A 21,569-nucleotide genomic window follows, 5' to 3' on the forward strand; every position below is an offset into this window, starting at 1 on the left:
AAGGTCTTAAAAGTTGGTTGGTAAAAAGGTTCGGTTGCCTGAACTGTACATTAGCATATCTGATTATACATAAAAAATATTAAAATAAAAGCTTACATTACTGTCTTACTTCATCAATTAGCCTATATTTGTCCACTGCTGAACGTAGGCCTCCCGTAAAATTTTCCACCTATTTATATCTTGTGCTTCTTGCATCCAGTTTGTGGTGATGCGCTTGATATCATCCGTCCATCTAGTCGGTGGTCGTCCTCTGCTTCGATATGCCTCTTGCCTTGGTCGCCATTCCAGAATCTTTCTGGTCCAGAAGGTAAACTTTATAATATCTTGTTAATAAAAAAGAACATTAATGGGTGCCACAGTTACCTCAAACCACAGTTACCCCATTTCACCCTATCTTAATATTCTCTGCCTATAAATGTGTTCTTATACTAAAGGTACAACTTCCATTTTTTTCTCGAGAAAATTTCCTGTTTTTTCAAAATTTGGAACGATTAGACATTTCTTTGTTGTTTTTCAAAAACTATTTAGCTGTTTTGATCGGAGTTTGAATCATTTTCCCCAGGAGAAAATCCTACCGCATTTAACCTGTATCTTACCGCATCTCTTTTATTATCTTAATTTTTTTTTCTAAAATTTTATTAAACCATTGTACTGAGTTTCATAGCTGATACTTGAATTAGTTTTATATTATTTTATTATTAGCTACGTAATTCAAAAACTTTTTCATTAAAAAAATTTAATTGATTTTTTTATTAATATATATTTGATTAATTTATCACATTAATTTCTTTTTTCTTTCATTTTAAACATTACAACTCCTAATTTTCCAACAGATCTTTTTAAGCATCCCTGGTTTTTTCTGGCTAATTCGTTTTGTGTCTATCGGCGACATCTATGTTCAAGTAGTTATATCAAAGGAAGTTCGAAGGAACTCTATAAAGATACACAAAAGTTTTAAACATCTGCTCTCAGGTGCCACTAATAATGAATTTTATATTTTTAAAGCTAAGAGTTATTAGGGGGAAAATACATACAAATTCATTATTCCTTATTCCTGAACTGCAGTAGATTTAATTTCTGTTCGATATTCTTTATGATAGGATGGGTAGGAAAATGATTCTGTGTATCGTGAATGGCAATAAATGAGGGTAACATTAATTACCTATTGTATTGATAGTATTTTTTGCGATGGAACATACTTATCGAATGCTGCTATTTGTCCAGTATTATGCTGCAATAAGTTGGTATTTAGATACCCTATTTATTTTACTTTATAAATCAAGTCTACAACGTGACTATTGTCTATTTTCAAAGCATGTGTTGTATATATTATTGACACAATAATAATTACATTATGCCTTGTGGTATTTTGTTAGTGTTAAGCCGATGAGAGGTAACGGAGTCGTTGGCAAAGTTTAGGTTGGACAACAAAGAGAAACTGAAATGATTACAATATTAGAGCAGTATTTTGCCTTGCAATTTAATTTTTTCAATGATTTGTCTAAACCACAGAGTTCTATTAAATAACCTAGCGCTCGAACTCCCTATGACCTTACTAAGATAGAATTAAAGCCGGCTAGAGGGAGCTATTTTTCGGCGAAAAAAAAATAAGGGGGCAAGAATTCTAAAATTAAGCCAAAGAATATAGACGCATTTAGGGAACATACGATAAGCTAAGTGTTGCTTCCATTTTGCATAAAATTACTACACTTTCTTTGTCCAATACTATACTTTTTTTTTTTTTTTAATAACGCATCAATCACGCAGGGTCATTAGCGTATTTAGATTAATGTCACAGTTGATACAATTAGTGTATGTGTATATACTTACATTAGTTTACAATAATAATAATATGTATGTGTATTACAACGTATGTTTTAAATCTGTTGAAGAAGTTGACAGTCTTTAAGATAAGAAAATATTCTTTGGGTATATGTATTTTCTTCTAGAGCATCTCTTAGAGAGTTGGGTATGCTATATTTTAGTCGTTCACTGGTATATTTAGGACACTGTATTAAAAAATGTTTTACCGTTAGAACACTGTTGCACAATTCACACACTGGTTTATTTTTGCGCTGTAATAGTCATGAGTAAGTCGTGTATGGCCGATACGGAGACGGGTGAGTGTCACATGCTGTCTTCTGTCTTTTATTTTTGGTTTCCAAAGATGTAGATAGATAGATAGATAGTTTATTTGACTGTATATTACAACAAGGTTTACAGCAAGTCAAACTAAAATTATAAATATTAATCATTACAACAAAATGAAAACAATACATTAAAAATATTTAAAATATTAAAATACATATAAAACGTACAATATGGACATCATAATATAATAAAAATAATATTAAATTTGGTTATGTTGCAGCTTGGGCATTCACAGATACACTCTGGTAATATTCACCTAATGTATAAGGACACATGGTCACTAGGTACTCTTTGACTTGGTTTTTAAAAGCTGTAGTTGAATGAATGTTTTTAAATTATTGAGTTAGTTGATTATACAGTTGTAAACCACAGACAGTAGATGACTTCCTACTTATTTCTAAAATGTCGGTAGGGTACTACAAACTGTCTCTTATTTCTTGTGTTGTGTGGGTGAATATCACTGTTACATAAAAAAGTTCTTTTATTTTTATGAATTAGTATCAATAATTCCAAAATGTAAATTCCATACACTGTTAATATATTCAAATCTCTAAATAGGTTTTTACAAGACCAACCATATGGAACACCTGCAATACATCTGACAATACGCTTTTGGGCCTTGAAAACATCCTTTATACTAGAAGAGCCACCCCAGACAGTTATACCGTAATTCATTGTCGATTATACCTCAGCAAAATAAAAAAGACGAAGGTGTTGGAGACTAAGTATTCTACCCAAATTTCTCAATTGATAACATTTAGAATTGAGTTTTTCACATACATTCCAACAATGAGTCTTAAAAGATGAATGAGAGTCGAAAGTCACTCCTAAAAACTTCACTTCACTACAACTCAAAATACCCTCACCATTGTTGAAAATACTTAAATCAGGTTTAGTAGAATTTGAACGGGATGTAAATGATAAAAATTTAGTTTTGTGAACGTTGAACAGGAGCGACTGATTACTGGACCAATCAGAGAAGGTCTTCAGTGAGTTTGTTATTTTATCTTGTAAAAAATTTATGTCTTTATCGCGATATAGCATTGTTGAGTCATCAGCATAAACTGATACAAATGCATCAGACATTACATATGGTAGTTCATTAATATACAAAATAAATAATATCGGGCCCAATATGGAGCCTTGTGGTACTCCATTCTTATTAACAATCGGATCAGACATTGAAATCTCGAAGTTATTTTTCACTCTAATTATAACTATTTGGTCCCGGTCTTTCAGATAGGAACCAAACCAACTATGGGCAACTCCCCTAACACCATATCTGTACAATCTATCATGGAGTACATCGTGTTGCACACAATCAAAAGCACGACTGAGGTCACAAAAAATGGCAGTTGGATGTGGATGTTTGTTGACTTAATATAGCCTTGATGGAGTGTTGTTCCAAGTTTGTTGCAATTTTTGAATTATTTTTTGTTTTAAGTATGGTTTTAAATCGTTTTGTACGCAATATGTTACTTAAATACTATACTTTGTTTTAGGTTAAAATTTACAAAACAAAAGTAACAGAATGAAATTGACTGCCTTGTCTATTTGTCTATGATGGATTTCTGTATCGTTACGTATGACGGACTAGGGGTCCAACATAGAAAAAAGAAAATAAATTGGACGTACCTTCAGTTTTGCTACTTGGGTAATGATTTTTGTTTGTCGTAGACCATCACACAGCCAGACACAAAAGGAATAAGACAGTATCCATCATTACCTAAATGCCTTAACATAAAGTTAGGATTACCTACATCAACATGAGGGAAAAAGGTACACACTTTTCTCGCCTAGGGACCAATCAAGGCGTTGATTTATATTAGACACAACAACATTGGGCCACAGAGGGAAGGAAGTTATACAAATGGTTTAAAACAAAGGTAACAAGATTACCTTAAAAAGTTTTAGAGAATGATATAATGATCATTTGCTGTCTTTTAAAAAGTTAATTAAGAAGCTGTATACATCTACAGAGCCAAGTTATACAAAAGCTCTACAAGACTTGTACCAAGGAAATGTAGAAATATCTGGCTGAATTAACGAGTATCTATTTTGATTCACAAAAGATTATTCTTTCCACTGGTAGCTCCACTCTCGAAGCAATGTTGACTTGCAAGAGATGATACTATCAGAAAACGTTACCTTTGTAGAATACCGGCATCAATTAAAATGCTTTCTTTGACTAACAAGTCGACATATTCATTATGTTCAAATCCTGTATGTGGTTTAATCCATAGAAAATGGACATTGATCCCTTTGGTTAAAACATTTGTTTAGTATGTTTAATTCTATCAATGTACGAGTATGAGCTGTCTTGTAAGTTTGGAGACTCATATTTACCAATAGATTTTAACATTGCTCAATCAACTTCAGCTACATATAATAAAGCTTCATATATTACAATAGCCTCTACTATATAAATCGAAGTCTCTGATTTCAGTTTGAATTTATTTTCTATATGTCCCGATGGTATAAAAAAAGAGCATCCGGTTCCATCTAAAGATTTAGACGCATCTGTATATAGAGCTATTGACTCTTTGTAATTGCTCGTTCTGGATAGAACAATATTTTTATTTAAATGTACGATTTCATTAGAATTTGGTACAATAATATCTGTATGTGAAAAGAAAGAAGAGTACGTGTAGTTCTTAAAGCACAGCTTCTATATTGTCGTTTTATTTGACTTTTTTCTCTATAGTAAAATGCTGAGGCGAGCGTCATTTAACTTGCGTCACAAGATGCAGTCGTCACGAGAAGCGTCATGGAATAGCGGGTCTTTACATCGATTCACTACTCTGATCAATTCTCTAATCTCTAATAATAACAAAACAAAAAATATGGATAGACATTGTTCATTTATTTATAAATTATATATATATATATATATATATATATATATATATATATATATATATATATATATATAAGAATTACTGGATATTCGTGACTGTCAATATAAACTAACAACACAGTTTATTAGGGTTGCAGTCAGAAAGTTTGCCGGGATGTTAATGAAACACTCTTATGACTTTTTGTCTAGCTTTCGGAATGGTTTTATTCCTTTTTCAAGACACTGTAAGAAGAAAAAGTGTAAATATTTATAAAATATCACAAATCTTCAGTGCAACTTACTAGTCGTTGAGATTATTTATAAAAGCATAGACACTCAACATTAATAACACACACATAAAATATAAAATAGTGGACAAAATACATTTTAAAATTCTTTAAAATTTAGGTAAAAATAGTAAAAATTTTGTTGTCATCTTTTACTGGTGTGTTTTAACTCTGGCACATGGAGAACAAAAAGAAAAAATCCTATGATTAAAAAGTAATTAGGTGTACTTAATATCATATTTCTTTTTAAGAAATACTAGAGGCCCATCTTAGGTGATTTTAATTTTTAAACCTGTCTTAATGGTATGCAACATGTTATGCATATAAACTGTAATTTGTGTGGGTACGGGTACAGGTAGATATTAATTTTATTTTGGATGTTTTACACTTTTTCTTATTACAGTGTCTTGAAAAAGGAATAAAACCATTCCGAAAGCTAGACAAAAAGTCATAAGAGTGTTTCATTAACATCCCGGCCAACTTTCTGACTGCAACCCTAATAAACTGTGTTGTTAGTATATATATATATATATATATATATATATATATATATATATATATAGGTATATATATGTATATATATATATATATATATATATATATATATATATATATATATATATATATATATATATATATAGACTAAGTAAAGATTGGATACCTGGGCCACATCCTGAGAGGGGAAAAATACGCAATCCCTCAACTAATTATCCAAGGAAAGATTGAGGGCAAGAGAGGAGTAGGTCGCAAACAAATGTCGTGGCTGCGAAATATAAAGAACTGGACAGGCGTAACTAACACTGGCGAACTTTTGCATGCCGCAAAAGACAGACGTCTGACCTTAAGATAATTCGTCAACGCAATATAGGTGCACGGCACCATAAGAAGAAGATATATATATATATATATATATATATATATATATATATATATATATATATATATATATATATATATATATATCTATATATATATATATATATCTATATATATATATATATATATATATATATATATATATATATATATGTATATACCGAAATTTATACCCACAACGCGTTGTGAAGTTTGTGAATTTCTTTTACTTTCTCACATCGTGTTTCGGATATTTTTAACGTGCACAGAAAGCGTTGTGGATAAATTACAATGACCCACAATGCGAAACTACGAAGGCCGTCGGAAACACACGAGAAATTTCGCCAGAAATACAGAAATCGCATATCGAATCTTACCGGTAACACGAGTTTTATTCAGTGTAGTTTCTGATAATTTCTAATACAATGGGTAAATCAATCGAAAACCTTAAAAAATGATTCAAGAATGGTTTGAATAAAACTTTACGTGAAATCAAGTTTTACATTATCGAAGACTCAATCGATATGAATCATTAAACATTGGAGAAAATTAACATCTGATAGCCAAAAAACGCACTAACGAAGAGGAAATCAAATTTTTTGTTCATCTCGTGAGCAATTTTTTGATATTGTGCATAAAGCCCACATAAATATAGAACATAAAAGAAAAAAAGGTAGGTACATATTTTCGTTTTTTTAACTATGCGTTAGGCACAGTCCTTAGGTACCCCTCTCTCTCACTCTCTCTCTATCCCCCTCTCTCTCTTTCTCTCTCTCTCTCTCACTCTCTCTCTCTCTCTCTCTCTCTCTCTCTCTCTCTCTATCTCTCTCTCTCTCTAGCAAGTTCGTGTTAAAAGTCTTGAAACATTTTTTTATTGTTTATAGGAATGAAGCATGAGTTAAAGAAAAAAAATACGCGAATATAACCCCAGAAATTATGGACCTTAGCAAATGCAAGAAAAAATTTCAAAGAATTGGTTGTCAAGCTAATAATTTTTAATAATATAAACTGTAGATGTCAGGTTATTATAAAGAACTAATAATTTTTAGATATGAAAAAATAATATTAATCATATTGTAGGTTGACCTGATAGATATGCAACAGCCCGATGGTCCATATAACTTTATTTTAAACTACCAGGATCAATTGACTAATTCTTTGTTTTTGAGACCATTAAAAACCAAAGTAGCAATTGAAGTGATTGACCACTTGGTTTTGTCTAGTAGGTTAGGTTAGGTTAGGTTAGGTTAGGTTAGGTCTAGGTTATATATCTTGCAAAGTGATACCAGCCGTGAGTTTGCCAACTCGGTTATTGTAGAACTAACTACAATGTGGTCTGGTTTGAAAATAGTTTACGGTCGACCAAGACACTCACAAAGTCAAGGCTCTGTAGAGAGGGCTAATCAAGATGTCCGGGATATGTTGATTACCTGTTAAACGATAATACGATGTAACGATATAATAATACAAAATGGAAAGTATAATGAAGATGCACCCAATATACAAGAAGGCAAAGTTGACGGCAATTTCAATGATCAATTAACCCAAAGAAGTAAGAGAATATTAAATGAGAGAGAATAATCACATAAAATGATAAGAGTTCAGGCATCAAAGATGATATGTGCGTCAAATAAAAGATTGACTTCTTTAAAAAAGGTACTCTTGTTTTGATTCGAGTGTCTTATGTTGATAGAGGTCGATTAACTCCAAGAAATGTATTAGCCATTGTTTCTGAAATTATTAATGATGGCTTGTACAAACTCAGTACTGAGAATGGGCCACTGGATAGATTATATTCAAGAAATGAACTCCTTTAAACCTATTCGCAATTATTGTTTAAATTAAATGATATTAGTAGTAAGAAAATACCCTTGCGAACTGCAGCAAATATGTCATCCAAAGGTTCTTATCAAGGTTTTCTCAGATACAACTGTAAAAGATTCTGTGGCGACAATAAATGTTCCTGTAAACAACGGAACAAACAATGTAATTTAAACTGTCATGGATCGTTGACATGCAAAAATAAATGAAGAAATTTGGTTCTAAAAATTTTTGTGTTATCTGCATTTTTTTAATAAAATTAGACGTGTCGCTTTGTGGGTATTTGTATTGTCCATAACGTGAAAAATCGTCGTGTGTGTCCGACGGTCTTCGCAGTTTCGCGTTCTGTGCACGTCGAAAATATCCGAAACGCGATGTGAGAACTAAACGAAATTTACAACGCGTTGTGGGTAAAAATTTCTCGAATTCGAATATATATATATATATATATATATATATATATATATATATATACATATATATAATATAATTTATATTCTTAAAAATTAAAAAAGCCTCTTATTTTTTCTTTAGCATTGTCTACGCTGTTTGAGACATTTTGTACGGATTCTTCAAGTCCTTTCTTAAAAACTTCACTACTAACGCGAGATTTACTAGAAAAATCATTACTTAAATCTTGAATCTTTGGAAGAACCTTTTCTACTGCCTCATTAATTTTTGGAATAACTTTGTCCCTTCCTTCTTCAATTTTTGGAATCAATACGTCTACTCCCTCTTTTATTTTTGGCTTCATTTTTTCTACACCTTCTATTATTTTTGGTATTACAACTTCCACCCCCGTTTTAACTACGGGACTAGGGTTTAAGCTTTTTATACAGTTTCCAGCATATTCTTTTAGATCTGTTAAAACACTTTTTGTGGCTTGCTCCTTTACTAATTGTTCTATCTCTTCTACAGTAATAAGAGATGTGGTTATCTCATTATGGTTACTTTTTAACTCTTGGATATCGTTTTGAAGGTTTTCGCTTGTTCTTCTCAAGTTTTCTTGTTTTTCTTTTGAATCTAAAACATCGTTATGAACTAGTTCCAATTTAGTAACAATCTGGTACTGTTGTTTAGTACTATTTTCTTGATTTTTATATAAAGCATCTAGCAGATTCTTGTACTGTTCGGTGCCAATAGTTATTTTTAAAATCTGTTCAGTAAGTGTTTCCAATAGTGATTTTGTTTGGTTATGTTTTACTTGTCTATCTTCCGTTGCATTCATGTGATATTTTTGTCGATCCAGTTGCGCTTCTTCAAATGGAGCCTTTCTCATAATATATTCTTTAATATCCGTCAATAAATCTTCGGATACTTTTAAGGTATATGTTGGAAATTCAAAATGGCTGTCTAAAATCCATGTTTTACGAACAATGTCTTCCTCTTCCCATGTAAACATTTTGCGATATCCATATTTCTGAGTATTAGTAAAATTATTTTTATAAAATATTCCTGGATCAGGAATGCATATACCCACTTTCGAGTAGAGCTTGCATGTTTTCCATTTGGATAATTTACTTGAAACTTCTTTTCCTTCTTTCTTGCCTACTCTATTTCTTTTGGACTCCCCAGAAATAATACCTAAAAATTAAGATAATATTATTCTAATATTTCATGTTACAATATTTAATACATAGCAAAAATTAGATAGTATAGCATATTATTACGTGGAGTAGCCGAACATGTAATAGGATGTTATACTAAAAATAATTAATCTCCCATAATAATACTCCAGTTTTCAGAGACGAAAATGCCATTTAATCTCTAAAAATCATACGAACAAGCTGAATTTTGCCGAGAATATTAATTTTGGGACCCCACAAAAGATGTAAAAGTTTACCACTTTTACCACTGGGCTTCCCTCTAAAACCCCAGTCGCAGGGCTGGCGAAAACGCAAAAAAATCAATTTACCAAAAATCTGTATACTGTAGAAAAAATATTTCAAATAAAAAATGTAGCTGAGATAATTTTAAACAAAATATTTAGAAAAATTTTTTGTGTAGAATGAACCGTTCTCTTAGAAACAACGTTTGAAGCGACCGTCGATTTTAAATGTCAGTTACGTGCACGAAATCAATGTTGAATAAAATTTGTATCAGCTCGACGGTAAACATTTGATATTTAATAAAGCCCGGGGGTAAAAGTGGTAAACTTTTTTGCATATTTTCTTGAGTCCCAAAATTAATCTAAGATGATATATTGGGTGCCTTTGAGAGGAAGTACCAGGTGTACAGCATCTATACTGACTTCTCAAAGGCATTCGATAAAGTAAATCATCGTTATTTAATCAGTAAATTAGGAGCCATTGGTAAAGCTGGCAAATGGCTTGAATGGTATGATAGTTTTCTTGTGGGTAACACCCAGAGCATTAAGATAAATGGTGTGTTGTCTCAATCTGTTGACGTGCTCTCTAGAGTACCGCAGGGGTCACATTGTGGTCCTCTACTTTTTGTCCTCTTTGTTAACGATGTTGAGAAAGTCATTAAGTATTCAAAATTTCTCAACTTTGCTGATGATAAAAAAATTTATAAAGTCATTACTTGTCAGTATGATCAAATTCAGCTACAAAAGGATCTCAGCAGATTTAGCGATTGGTGCGAACTAAATGAATTAAAATTGAACATTGATAAGTGTTGTGTTATTATTTTTCAAAGGAAGCAAACAATTTTAGATTATGATTATAGCATTGATAACACTCAGCTGTCTAGGCAGGGCTGTGTTAAGGATTTAGGTGTTTATTTTGATTGTAAATTAACATTTCGTAAGCATCTAGAGGTCACAGTAAACAGTGCATTTAAACAATTAGGGTTTATAACTAGAAACACTTCTCAGTTTTCATGTTTTGTTTTACCGATTCTTTTTAATGGTCTCATTCGCTCCAGACTAGAATATGCAATAGTTGTATGGTGACCTTACTATCAAACATCTATAGACAAGCTTGATCGTGTTCAGCATAAATTTGGTAAACACTATTATTACCGTAGTGTTTTTCATGACCTCTTTGTCCCATAAAGTTATAGTATGATAGCTGATCACTTGAAAATGGTTTCTATGAATCGGTGAAAAGATTATTTTTGCCTAATATTCCTTTACAAAATTGCTAATAATTTGATAAATTGCCCTGGACTTTTAAATCGTTTAGGTTTTAACACTCTTCATGGAACTAGGCATACTCCGTTCTTTCACCTACCATTTCATCAATTTAATTATGAATGCTTCAAGCCTCTCATATGGTGAAACTATATAATAAGTACCAAAGTGATCTGGACTTATTTTTCCAGTCCTTAGAACAATTTAAAAATGTGATAAAGAGACTGCTATTTGTGTGATATTAGTTTGTATTCAAGTTAATTATTAGTTTTTGTTAAACTTTACTAATTATTTTCCAATGTTATGCTTACTTTGAAAAATTTTATATATTATATTGTGTTCCAATGTAAATGGTATATCCGTTATTAAATAAATAATAATATTAATAATATTCTCTGCAAAATTCAGCTTGTTCGTATGATTTTTAGGGGTCAACTCTCTGACGACTGGACTATCAGGGTTTTTAGGGTTTATTTTATAATGTTGGGTAACGGGATGAAGTCCACAACGGCAGCCACGGCGGAGAAAAATACCTTACACGGGAACGGCGTGGATGGCGGAAGTAGCAATCCCCTGATTTTAGGGACTGTATAGAATCACTCGTCAACCCGCTCGGCAAGCGTGGCGTTTTAAATATTGTTACGATAGATGGTGACGTGTCGTATGACTCAGAACGGTAAACATGTTTATCACTAATATGCTTATTCATTCGAGTATTTTCTAGGTAATGCCTACCTGACAACACACTTTGTTATAAAAACAACAGTTCGAAACTTTTGGAGGCGAGCCGATATGAACATACCAGTTTGCCGTTACCATTTCGCTGCTCAGTCTGGTCGAGAGGGTTGTCGACTTTTCGAGATAACGGCAGTTTATGTATATAAATAAAACATTTTATATGGAAGAACAGTTAATTTTGAAGATTCGCGCCGCGTTTAAATTGTACGCACGAATTATAATAAATTGTATAATTCAGATAAATTATTTAATAAAGACCTTAATAAATTTATAAGTGTTATAAATAGAACCTTCTAAGAAATAAATAATAGATAAATTAGAATTATTAGAAATACTACAGTGGTGTAAAGAAGTGAAATAAAAGTAAATTAGACTTAGACTTAGATAATAATCACAACAAGTGTTGTTCCGAAGAGAATATTTTTAAATTGTGAAAATGACGACGATTTATGAGCTCACACTGACGAATTTAAGAAGACATCTCGAGGATAGAGAATTACCTTCTACCGGAAAAAAGGCTGAGTTGGTCCAACGACTAAAGAATGCTTTGGAGCAAGATGGTCTAGATCCAGAGACTTATATATTTGAAGATGCTGTCCTCCCGTCGATTTCGAAAGTTTCTTCTGATGTAGCCAAAGTTTCTGGTGATGTAGCCAAAGTTTCTGGTGATGTAGCCAAAGTTTCTGGTAACATCGCATCATTAGAGAACAAAGTTTCCGGCGATATTTCGAAAGTTTCCGGCGACATCGCATCATTGGAGAACAAAGTATCCGGCGACATCGCTTCATTAGAAAACAAAGTTTCTAACGAGATTTCTTCTCTGGTAAGTAAAGTTTCTGCTAACATCTCTAAAGTCACTTCTGAGATGTTTGCCCTCGACGATAGAATGTCTTCGTTAAAAGACCAAGTTGCTGCCGATATGTTGGCCTTCGAAGAAAAGATATGGAAGGAGATGGAAAGGAAGATGGGGGAAACAGGGACAGCAGAGAGAGGAAACAACCCGATTACAATAGAGACAAAAGAAGACGAGACGAAATGTAAGTTGGAAATACGGCCGAAATTTGAAGGAAGTGGAGGTTCTGTCCATGTGAAAGTCCCAATTTTCGACGGAAAATCGTCATGGAACAACTACATGAAACAGTTCGAATCAGCTGCAAGAGCAAATGGATGGTCTGAAAAAGAAAAGGCTGTAAACCTGACTATCGCTCTTCGGGGAGATGCCTTAGATGTGCTTCAGACCATAGCCGTAGAGGAGACCGATGATTTCGAACAACTCAAAAAAAAAAACAACTGCCAAAATATGTTTTAAATTTTTTAACTGTATTTCAGATTTTGCTGATTGGTGTATGTCGATTAAGGGTCCCACAAAATGCTCTAAAACTCATCCTTTTCTTAATTTGAAGTTGTCTTTTCACAAAAGCCTTTACTTTATTACAATTTATGTAGTTTTCCAACGTCTGATTTTCAATGTAATTCTTAATTGATTCTCTTCTTTTTAATATCAACTGCTCGCATTTATCGTCCCACCATGGTAAACTCTTTTTTTTTCATAAATATTATGTTTCGAGTTATAAAAGAGAAAACTGTAACAAAATGGCATTAATGGTGGGCAATTTGTCATATTCAAATATACTTCTGATTTTCTAAAAGGTAAGTCATTGAAATTGTTTATTGTTTATTGTAGTCTACGTATTATTATAAACTTCTATTATTTTCATATTAATTATTATTTATCGTTGAAAATTTACTTTATTGTAAAATAATAAACTTAAAACCATGCTTTTTTCTGTGTAATTAGTGAACTTTCAGTCACGAATTAATTCAAAAATATTGACTTCACAAAAACTTTACAAAAAAAATTTTTTATCAACATTTTTCATTTTTGAGTTGGGGTCGTAACCACCCCAGAGGAAAAGCACCTATTTGCATAAAGTAAATTTTTATTTTTGAGCTATTTTCTACCTACTGTTTCAGAAAGCAGAAAGGGCAGTCTTTCCCGAAATAGAAGGTTTTCTACTTGCTATTCGGAGTAAGGTTATTCTAACAAAAAAATATCCAGAAAACAAGAAAAGAAAAAAATATGGAAGAAAGAAAATTTGCAACAGAAATATTTTTAATTTTGCAGAGTTAATGGGCAAGAATGGTAAAGGATTCAGCACACTAATACCATGTAACACAACTAAGACAAGATAAGCTAATAAAAATCTCGAGACTTTTACCAACCTTTAGTCAATTCTGCTTTAGTAACATTTTTGTCTTGCACTGTTGTCAGAAAGTAATCAAAAATTCTATCAGAAGCATCTCTAGCTAATTTTTGCATTGCTCTCGTTGGTCCTCCATTGCAAGTTAGCTTCATAAATTGGAGTTCAAAATTACTAAAAGCTTCTACAGCGGCTTCAATCACAGTATATCTAAAAAAAATGGGAAAATAATATTTCGAAATAAACAGTAGAGATAAAAACAAAATGGATAATTTAATAACGTATAAAAGTTCAGACATTTAAACGAATTAACAAAGTTATTTCGTCACATAATAATTTCTGGTAGGTGACAGACGACTATAGTTATATATACACATCGAATAGAAGATATAGCCGTTAAAAACATCACAAAGAATTTTTAGTAGCACACATTATCGAATAAATCTAATATAACAAACTTGACGTAATCGTCATCATTCGGAAATTAATTGTCTAAAAAAGTCGAAAAAGTTTTAAAATCCATATTTTTATAGTAAATATTATCAATGGTTTTTATGTGGTCCAAACTAATACTTGTTGTGCCGTAATTTGGGGATTATTTCTTCTTCGGCTTCCTCGATCATTCCTAAATAACTGATAACGACTCTTATAGCCTATTTTGTAGAAAATTCAGCAGTGTATTTTGAAGGATAAATACTTATTATTGACATATTGTCACTGTCACTGCCAAATAAAATTTGTTATTCTGTTCAACCTCTAAAAATGGCTCCACATGCTAGCAAAGAACTAAAAGCAAAAGTTGTAACAAATTTAGAAGATGGTTGGTCACTATCTTCTGTACGAAACCATTTTAATGTAAGCAGAACAACAGTTTTTTATATTAATAAAAGATTGAGGGAACAAAAAACTCTCGAAAGAAAGCAAGGTTCTGGAAGACCAAAAATATCTACCGCTCATGAAGATCGTACGTTTTTGGAGAGATTAGAAGAGAATTCTTTTGAAAATGCAAAAACTGAAAGAATTATGTCAAAGTTTCCAGGAAGAAAGACAACAACTTGGCTCAGAATTAAAGCATCGCGTCTTAGGTACTGAACTGCAGCAAAAAAAAAACATGCTCTTTCACCACAACAGAAGCAATCAAGCGATATATTTGCTTTAAACCATCAGCTACAAAATCAAGATTTTTGGGACAAAGTAATATTTAGAGATGACAAAATTTTTCAATCTTCTAAAAAGGGCAAAATTGGGGTGTATAGACCAGAAAATAATAGATTTAATCCTCTATACGTTGATAGATATCGAGCAGCTGGTAATTTTAGCACTAATGTATGGGGATGAATTTCATCTAGAGGAATGGGAATGGTATGGCGGTTTGTTGGACAGACTTATCTGAATATTCTAGAAAACATCATGTTTCCCAGTGTAGAACGGTTGTATTCAGAAAATAATTTTATCCTCCAGCAAGATAATTGTCCTGTTCACACTGCAAATACATATAATAAACCAGTGGCTCCAGAATAACAACATCGAAACCTTACCATGGCCCAAGTACAGTCCAGATTTAAACCCAATGAGATTGTGTGGGGGGTTATTAAAAAACGGTTGTATCGGCGCAATTTTATACCTCAAAATGCTGAAGAGCTATGGCACGGTATACAATAGGTTTGGTAAGAGCTCTCTGAAGAAGACAATTTCATAGTTCCTTTCACGCAGATGGACCGAAGACTACAAGCTGTTATCAATGCTGATGCAGATATTACAAAATATTAATTTTATTTTTACATACCTAAATTTAGTATAGTTGTGGTCTTCCAGACCCTCGTTTTCTTTTGAGAGTTTCTTGTTTCCTCCATAGATAAACTGTGGTTCTGCTTATGTTAAAATGTTTTGCTGCCTCTTATTACATAGTGCCCAGTTATCTTTTAATTTTTTTACAATTCTTGCTTTAATATGTTGTTAAGTCGTTTGTTTTATTCCTTAATAATAATAAAAATAATAACAACAACCTTATTTTATGTAAAAACTATCATTCATATACTCTTTATAAAATGCGGGAATTCAAAATAATATCAAAATTTAGACCTTAATAATTATTACAATTTATGAATTAACATATGTAATCAATTGTTTGTTGTTTGTTTATTTATTTTATTATGTGTCTGTTATAATTGTTAGAATATCCAACATAAAAAGTGGATGTTGTCCTATAGTTGTTCTATATGAAGTGACATTGATGACAATTCAATGAGTAATGTCAAAAATAGGTCATAAACTACTGTCAGTCAAGTCTTGTATTGTTCTGTATGTAAGAAGGAATAAAGTATAATTGTTGATGGCCAGACGTTTATTGGTGCATATTTCCTTTTCTCTTGATGTCTTCAAACTAGAAGTAGAACTTCACCTAACTTAAATTATAACAATAATAAATATAATATAATGTCAGACCAATCAAATACACTGCTCAAAATGATCAAATCAACCAGCTGTACTTTAAAGACCCTGGTAACAAGACTGCAAAAAGATAAGCAAGGAATAAGTGTTACCATGAGACATTAAAAAATACCTTCTACAAAACGGTTTTCAAATAAAAAAAGGACAATTAATTAAGTAATTATGGAATTAGCTAGATTAAAAAGAATAAAAAGAGGAGGGAAATATTAATTACATCTATTGCATCACCCTACAATTCTATTTAGATGGTTTTGAGCTCTTTTGAATACAGAAGTTGTCTCTGCGTCGCTCTATATGAGCCTCCAATGAGTCCAGTATCCTCAGCAAATAGCAATAAAGACTCCGATCTAGTTTGAGGGTGGGGAATGTCACTGTTGTGGACTCCAGATTGTTGAGTGAATGGTGTGGATAGCGTGTTGGCAACTTTGGAGTTGGAGTTGTGGAGTTTTTCAATCAGACCTGTATGCTAGATCTGATCGAAGGCTTTCTGAACGTCTAGGAAGATGCCTATGACGTATCTGTTTCCATTAATTGATTTCAATATGAAGGTTTCTGCTTCAATCAATGCATTTGGAGTGAAACGTTCAGCCCTGAATCCGAATTGTTAGTTTAAAATGGTGAAGTGAGCGTCTAGAAATTCTACGAGTCTCTCCTTAAGGATCCTTTTGTAGGCTTTACCTAAGGTGCGTAGTAGCGAAAAAAGTCTATATGATTTAAGGTTGGTTGGGGGTTTCCCTGGTTTGGAAATCATCACTGTGCTGGCCACCTTCCATGAGTTTGGAAAGTATTTCAGCGTGAGACATGCATTGATTATATTAGCAAGAGATGTGTTTTTAAGTTACACATCTGCCTGACGGTGTCCTCTGTCAGAGGAGCTACCATCGGATGAGGATGGGGCCCCATGTGAGCCTGAGGATAGTAGATTGTATCTTCCACTCTCCGTTCGGCTAACCTGTTGGATCTTTCGTTGAAGTTGGTGTTATTTGTGGAGATCAGTGCGGCCTGGAGCGTATTTGTAAATATTTCGGACTTATCTTGCTCTTTATAATGATGTCATTGACTTTGAGATGTGAGCGTGGTTGACTTTTTTGTTTAGTTAGGATTTTAAATTAGTTCCAGAATTTTGAACCGTCTCGTTAGTCTAGGTTGGCCGTAACTCGTATCCACTGTTTTTGTTTCAGTTTGTTTACTTTCAACCTTACTGACGCCGAGAGGCGATTATATTCTGTTTTGATAAAGGGATCTCTTTTACTATGATTCTTTGTGGAAGAAATGGAGTATATGGATTGTATCGAGTTATTGGAATTGCTAGGGTTGAAGCTTCTTGAAGAAGTCTTTAAATTTTTGAAATTACGATTTCAACTTGATTATGTGTTGATATGTTACCTAACTTAAGGAGGTTTTGGCTGATATGTTCTTAGAATAGTTGCCAATTTGCCTTACAAAAATCTTGCATATAGATAGAAGTTCTATTCTGGGGAGGAGAATTATTGAAGTCAGTAATATAATGCTGAACCTATCCAGCATTCTGTTAGTGCATAGGATGTGATCGACTATGGATATTCCACGGTTATTAATGAACGTGACTTCATTGTTGGTAATTCTAGAAATATGCAGCTCTAGAAAAAGGTCTGAGAGCATTCTGCTGAGAATATTTGTAGAGATATCAGCAAATTGAGTATGTCTGCTATTAAGATCGCCCATTAAAAACGCATTATCGCACTGTCGGTATCTAAGATACGCAAAAACATTAAAAAATGTAGTTCGGTAATTTTGTAATGCAGTTAGTATCTCACTTAGAATTTTTCAAACGACAATAATAACAATAGACGCATATTAGATTCGTAATAAAAAATACGCTGCGCCCTGGCGACAAAAAAGGAACTGACAGCTGACGAATCAGTAAGTGTCACAATAAACCAATATTGTCAATAAGTCTGTCCTAAATTTAAAAATAACCTTTGAAACTTATAAATAAATCGTACATTCATAATTTCTGTCTAGTAAAAAAGCAAATCCACAACTAAACGGACTAAATAAATAAATATATTTTTTAAAATTCGTACCTAAATTTTTGTTTATTATCGCTAAAGTGATAAATAAGTTCAGCTAAAGCGCGTGCATGTTTTTTGTCTATTTTTCGAAAAACATAAGACTCTCCAGTTTTCAGTCCGCTGCTAATTCCGCTTCCAATTTTTGGTATCACTGAAAACAGTGTACTTATGACAGCAACAGTCTGACTGGTCGGTTTTGGTGACACTTGTCGTTCTTCTAATAGTTTGAGCAAAAAAGTTAAGTTAAATTCTATATTATCTACTAGGTAATAAGCAAATTCTTTCAGTCTTTGGACAGTCGTAGCTGCATCAGAAGCTGTTGTCGACTCAATATCGAACTCGTCGTCTGAAACATAGAGAAAAGTTTATTGCAAGTATAGTATCAACTAATAAAAACAGTTAAGGATTTATTTTTCGAGTGAACAGCCAAAGATATAGTGCCAAAACTCACCTACGAATTAGTAATCGAACTATCTCAACAAATCCTAAAAATATGGTTCTAAAGCTATTTTTTTTTGTGGCGTGTTTATGTTATTTATTATTTCTAATGAAAGTTAACCACAATTTCAGTTAAAAATACGCTTATTTAGACCTTTAAATTTTCATTTATGAAATTCAAATATACTCCAGTCATCTGAAACGAAAACATCACTGAACCACTAAAAAAATCATACGAACAAGCTAAATTTTGATGAGAATGTCAATTTTCCTCTAAAACGTCCCCTCGTATGGGAAGAAAATCGATAAAAATTGATTTATTAAAAATCTGTATGTCGTAGAAAAAAAGTATTTAAATAAAAATGTAGCTGAGACAATTGTATACAAAAATGTTTATTAGAACTTTTTGTGTAGAATGAACCGTTCTCTCAGAAACAACGCTTAAAGCGACCGGTGATTTTAAATATAATTTGTTTCTAACTCTACGGTAAAAATTCGATATCTTTTGATTGGAGTGTCCTATCGACCAGAATCAAAATGTGTTTTAAAGGTAAAAAGTGCAGCTTTCGTATACAACTTTTATATTTTTCCGTAAATAAAGTCAGTTTTTATAAAGGTGTTAAATTAATACACGTTGCGCGATTTTTGCCATTTTTAAAGACAAGCTTCTATACTGGCATTATACTTTTTTTCTCTATAGTAAAATGCTGAGGCTAGCGTCACTGAACTAGGGCCATAAGTTAGCGTCGTGGAACTAGCGCCATAAGACGGGTACCGTCACAAAATAACGGTTCTTCACATCAATTCACTACTCTCGATCAATTCGTGTCTAGTCATCATATATTTATTCTAAGCAGGTTTAAATTAAAAACTCTATGCAAAATAACTAAATCAAAATACAGATATTAAATGAGAAGTAAAAATTAAAAGTATTATAATGGGGGACAAGATCTACGCAAAATTTTAAAGACCAACCTGCTGATAATCAGCTATTGATACCTATTGTAACACAGACGCCTAGAGAGATATTACAGAGTTGTACTAACCTTTATCCAACATTGAAATAAAATTACCAGAGCAGTGTTGAATTTTGAATTATTAGTTTGTTTAAATGTTTTTACAAATTGATCGGAACAATGTTAAAAAAATACTTGCGTTCATCATTTTTCTAAACTTAGGACTGTCAAAATAAAATATTTTTCAGTTACGAAAATAAGTAGACATTTTGTTTTGTGGGTTCGTCAATGAACACTAATTATTAATATACACAAAAAGAAGTAAAACTTATTCCAAATCATCGTCATTAAATATTTTTGTGAAATGTTGTCAAAAATATGATGTCTTTGTTTAAAACATTTAAAAATAATTAAGAGAAATTCCTGCGGTTGTCCTAAATATAAACAATTTTATATTTCCGGTAATGGCTAAGTACTTAATAAGTATATTTTCGTAGAATAATTAAATAGGGCGGGATCATTGTCACAATATATATATAACGGAATTAGTCATTCTTAAGCAGTATATTTTGTGGTTCTTTCTGCCAAAATTTGTCGAAAAAAAGTGTTGTGATATATTTAGTATTTATCAAAGAAAAATATGTGACGGCCATGGGAAAGTGATGTGCGTTTACCTTACGAAAATGAACCTACGGATAATTTAGAAGATGAAGATGAAAGTGCGAGGCCAAGTACTCAGCAAAGGAAGAGTTTGTGTGTAGTTGAGCAAAATATGGTATGGCGATGTATTTGATGGACTTCCTAAAAAATGACCAAATATGAAGCTGTTAAGCAAACGGCGGTTTTAACAAAAATTTCTTGTGCAACAGTGTACCGTTTAATGAAGACATGTTCGAAACGTAGAACAACAAGAAAGGATTTAAGAAGCTTTAAAAAAATTCAACCTCACCCCTTGGAACCTATTAGTGAGACAACATATAATATGTATGCAGCTAAAGTTATGCCTAACCTAAACAATATCATGGCAAAATTAAAAGAAAAACATATTGTTAATGATTGTTTCACAAAGACTTTGGGAAGATTTTTTGACCAAAAATGGTTTTAAAATGAAAGTGTCAATAATAGACAAACCATAATGGAAAGTAGCCGCCTAATAAAATGGAGGAATGAATAATCGAAAAAATTTTATATTTACATGAACATGTAAAGAAGATTGAAAAAGATTACATGAAAAATGTCCCAGCCTTGAAGAAAATTATTATTAATTTGGCTGAGAGTGATGAAGAGAACGATAATGACGATGAGTTGAAATAACTGTTAACTCTAACTGGAAGATCACAAATGAATGTGAATTTCGGAAGTGGCTAGTATACCATTTAATTTATAATACTAAAAAAACCAATGAGTAACTTTTTGTGGCGTCGAATGTAAGTAAATAAAAACTATTTTTGAAGTTATACTTCTTTAGGCGCGGTTGGGAAAAATTGATGAGAGTGAATTTTAATAAAATTCACAGTATGAAGTACGCGCACATTCACAGCATGAAGTTAGTTGCTACATCTAAATCATTTAAGTTAGGTGTTAATGCAAATAAAGTGTAAAAAATATATTGGTGTTTTTGTTAATTTGATTATATTAGGACGGTGACAGATATTTACTCATGCTTTGTATATTGTATAAGTATGTA

At 32.2% G+C, this 21,569-nt stretch overlaps 1 protein-coding gene across 1 annotated transcript in view; it reads right to left on the reverse strand.

Annotated features, from left to right (window-relative positions):
* Positions 1-7,159: 7,159 nt before the first annotated feature.
* Positions 7,160-21,569, reverse strand: part of LOC140447521 (uncharacterized) — a 29,979-nt gene continuing 15,569 nt past the window's right edge. Inside the window, exons 3-5 of the mRNA XM_072540218.1 lie at positions 18,501-18,834; positions 14,006-14,193; positions 7,160-9,534 (exon numbers count right to left, since the gene is read on the reverse strand). Of these exons, the coding sequence (XP_072396319.1) occupies positions 8,450-9,534; positions 14,006-14,193; positions 18,501-18,834 (1,607 nt within the window). The 3' untranslated portion in view covers positions 7,160-8,449. The remainder of the gene's footprint in view (positions 9,535-14,005; positions 14,194-18,500; positions 18,835-21,569) is intronic.

The sequence above is a fragment of the Diabrotica undecimpunctata genome, chromosome 8, assembly GCF_040954645.1.
Source record: "Diabrotica undecimpunctata isolate CICGRU chromosome 8, icDiaUnde3, whole genome shotgun sequence".
NCBI classification, from domain to species: domain Eukaryota; kingdom Metazoa; phylum Arthropoda; class Insecta; order Coleoptera; family Chrysomelidae; genus Diabrotica; species Diabrotica undecimpunctata.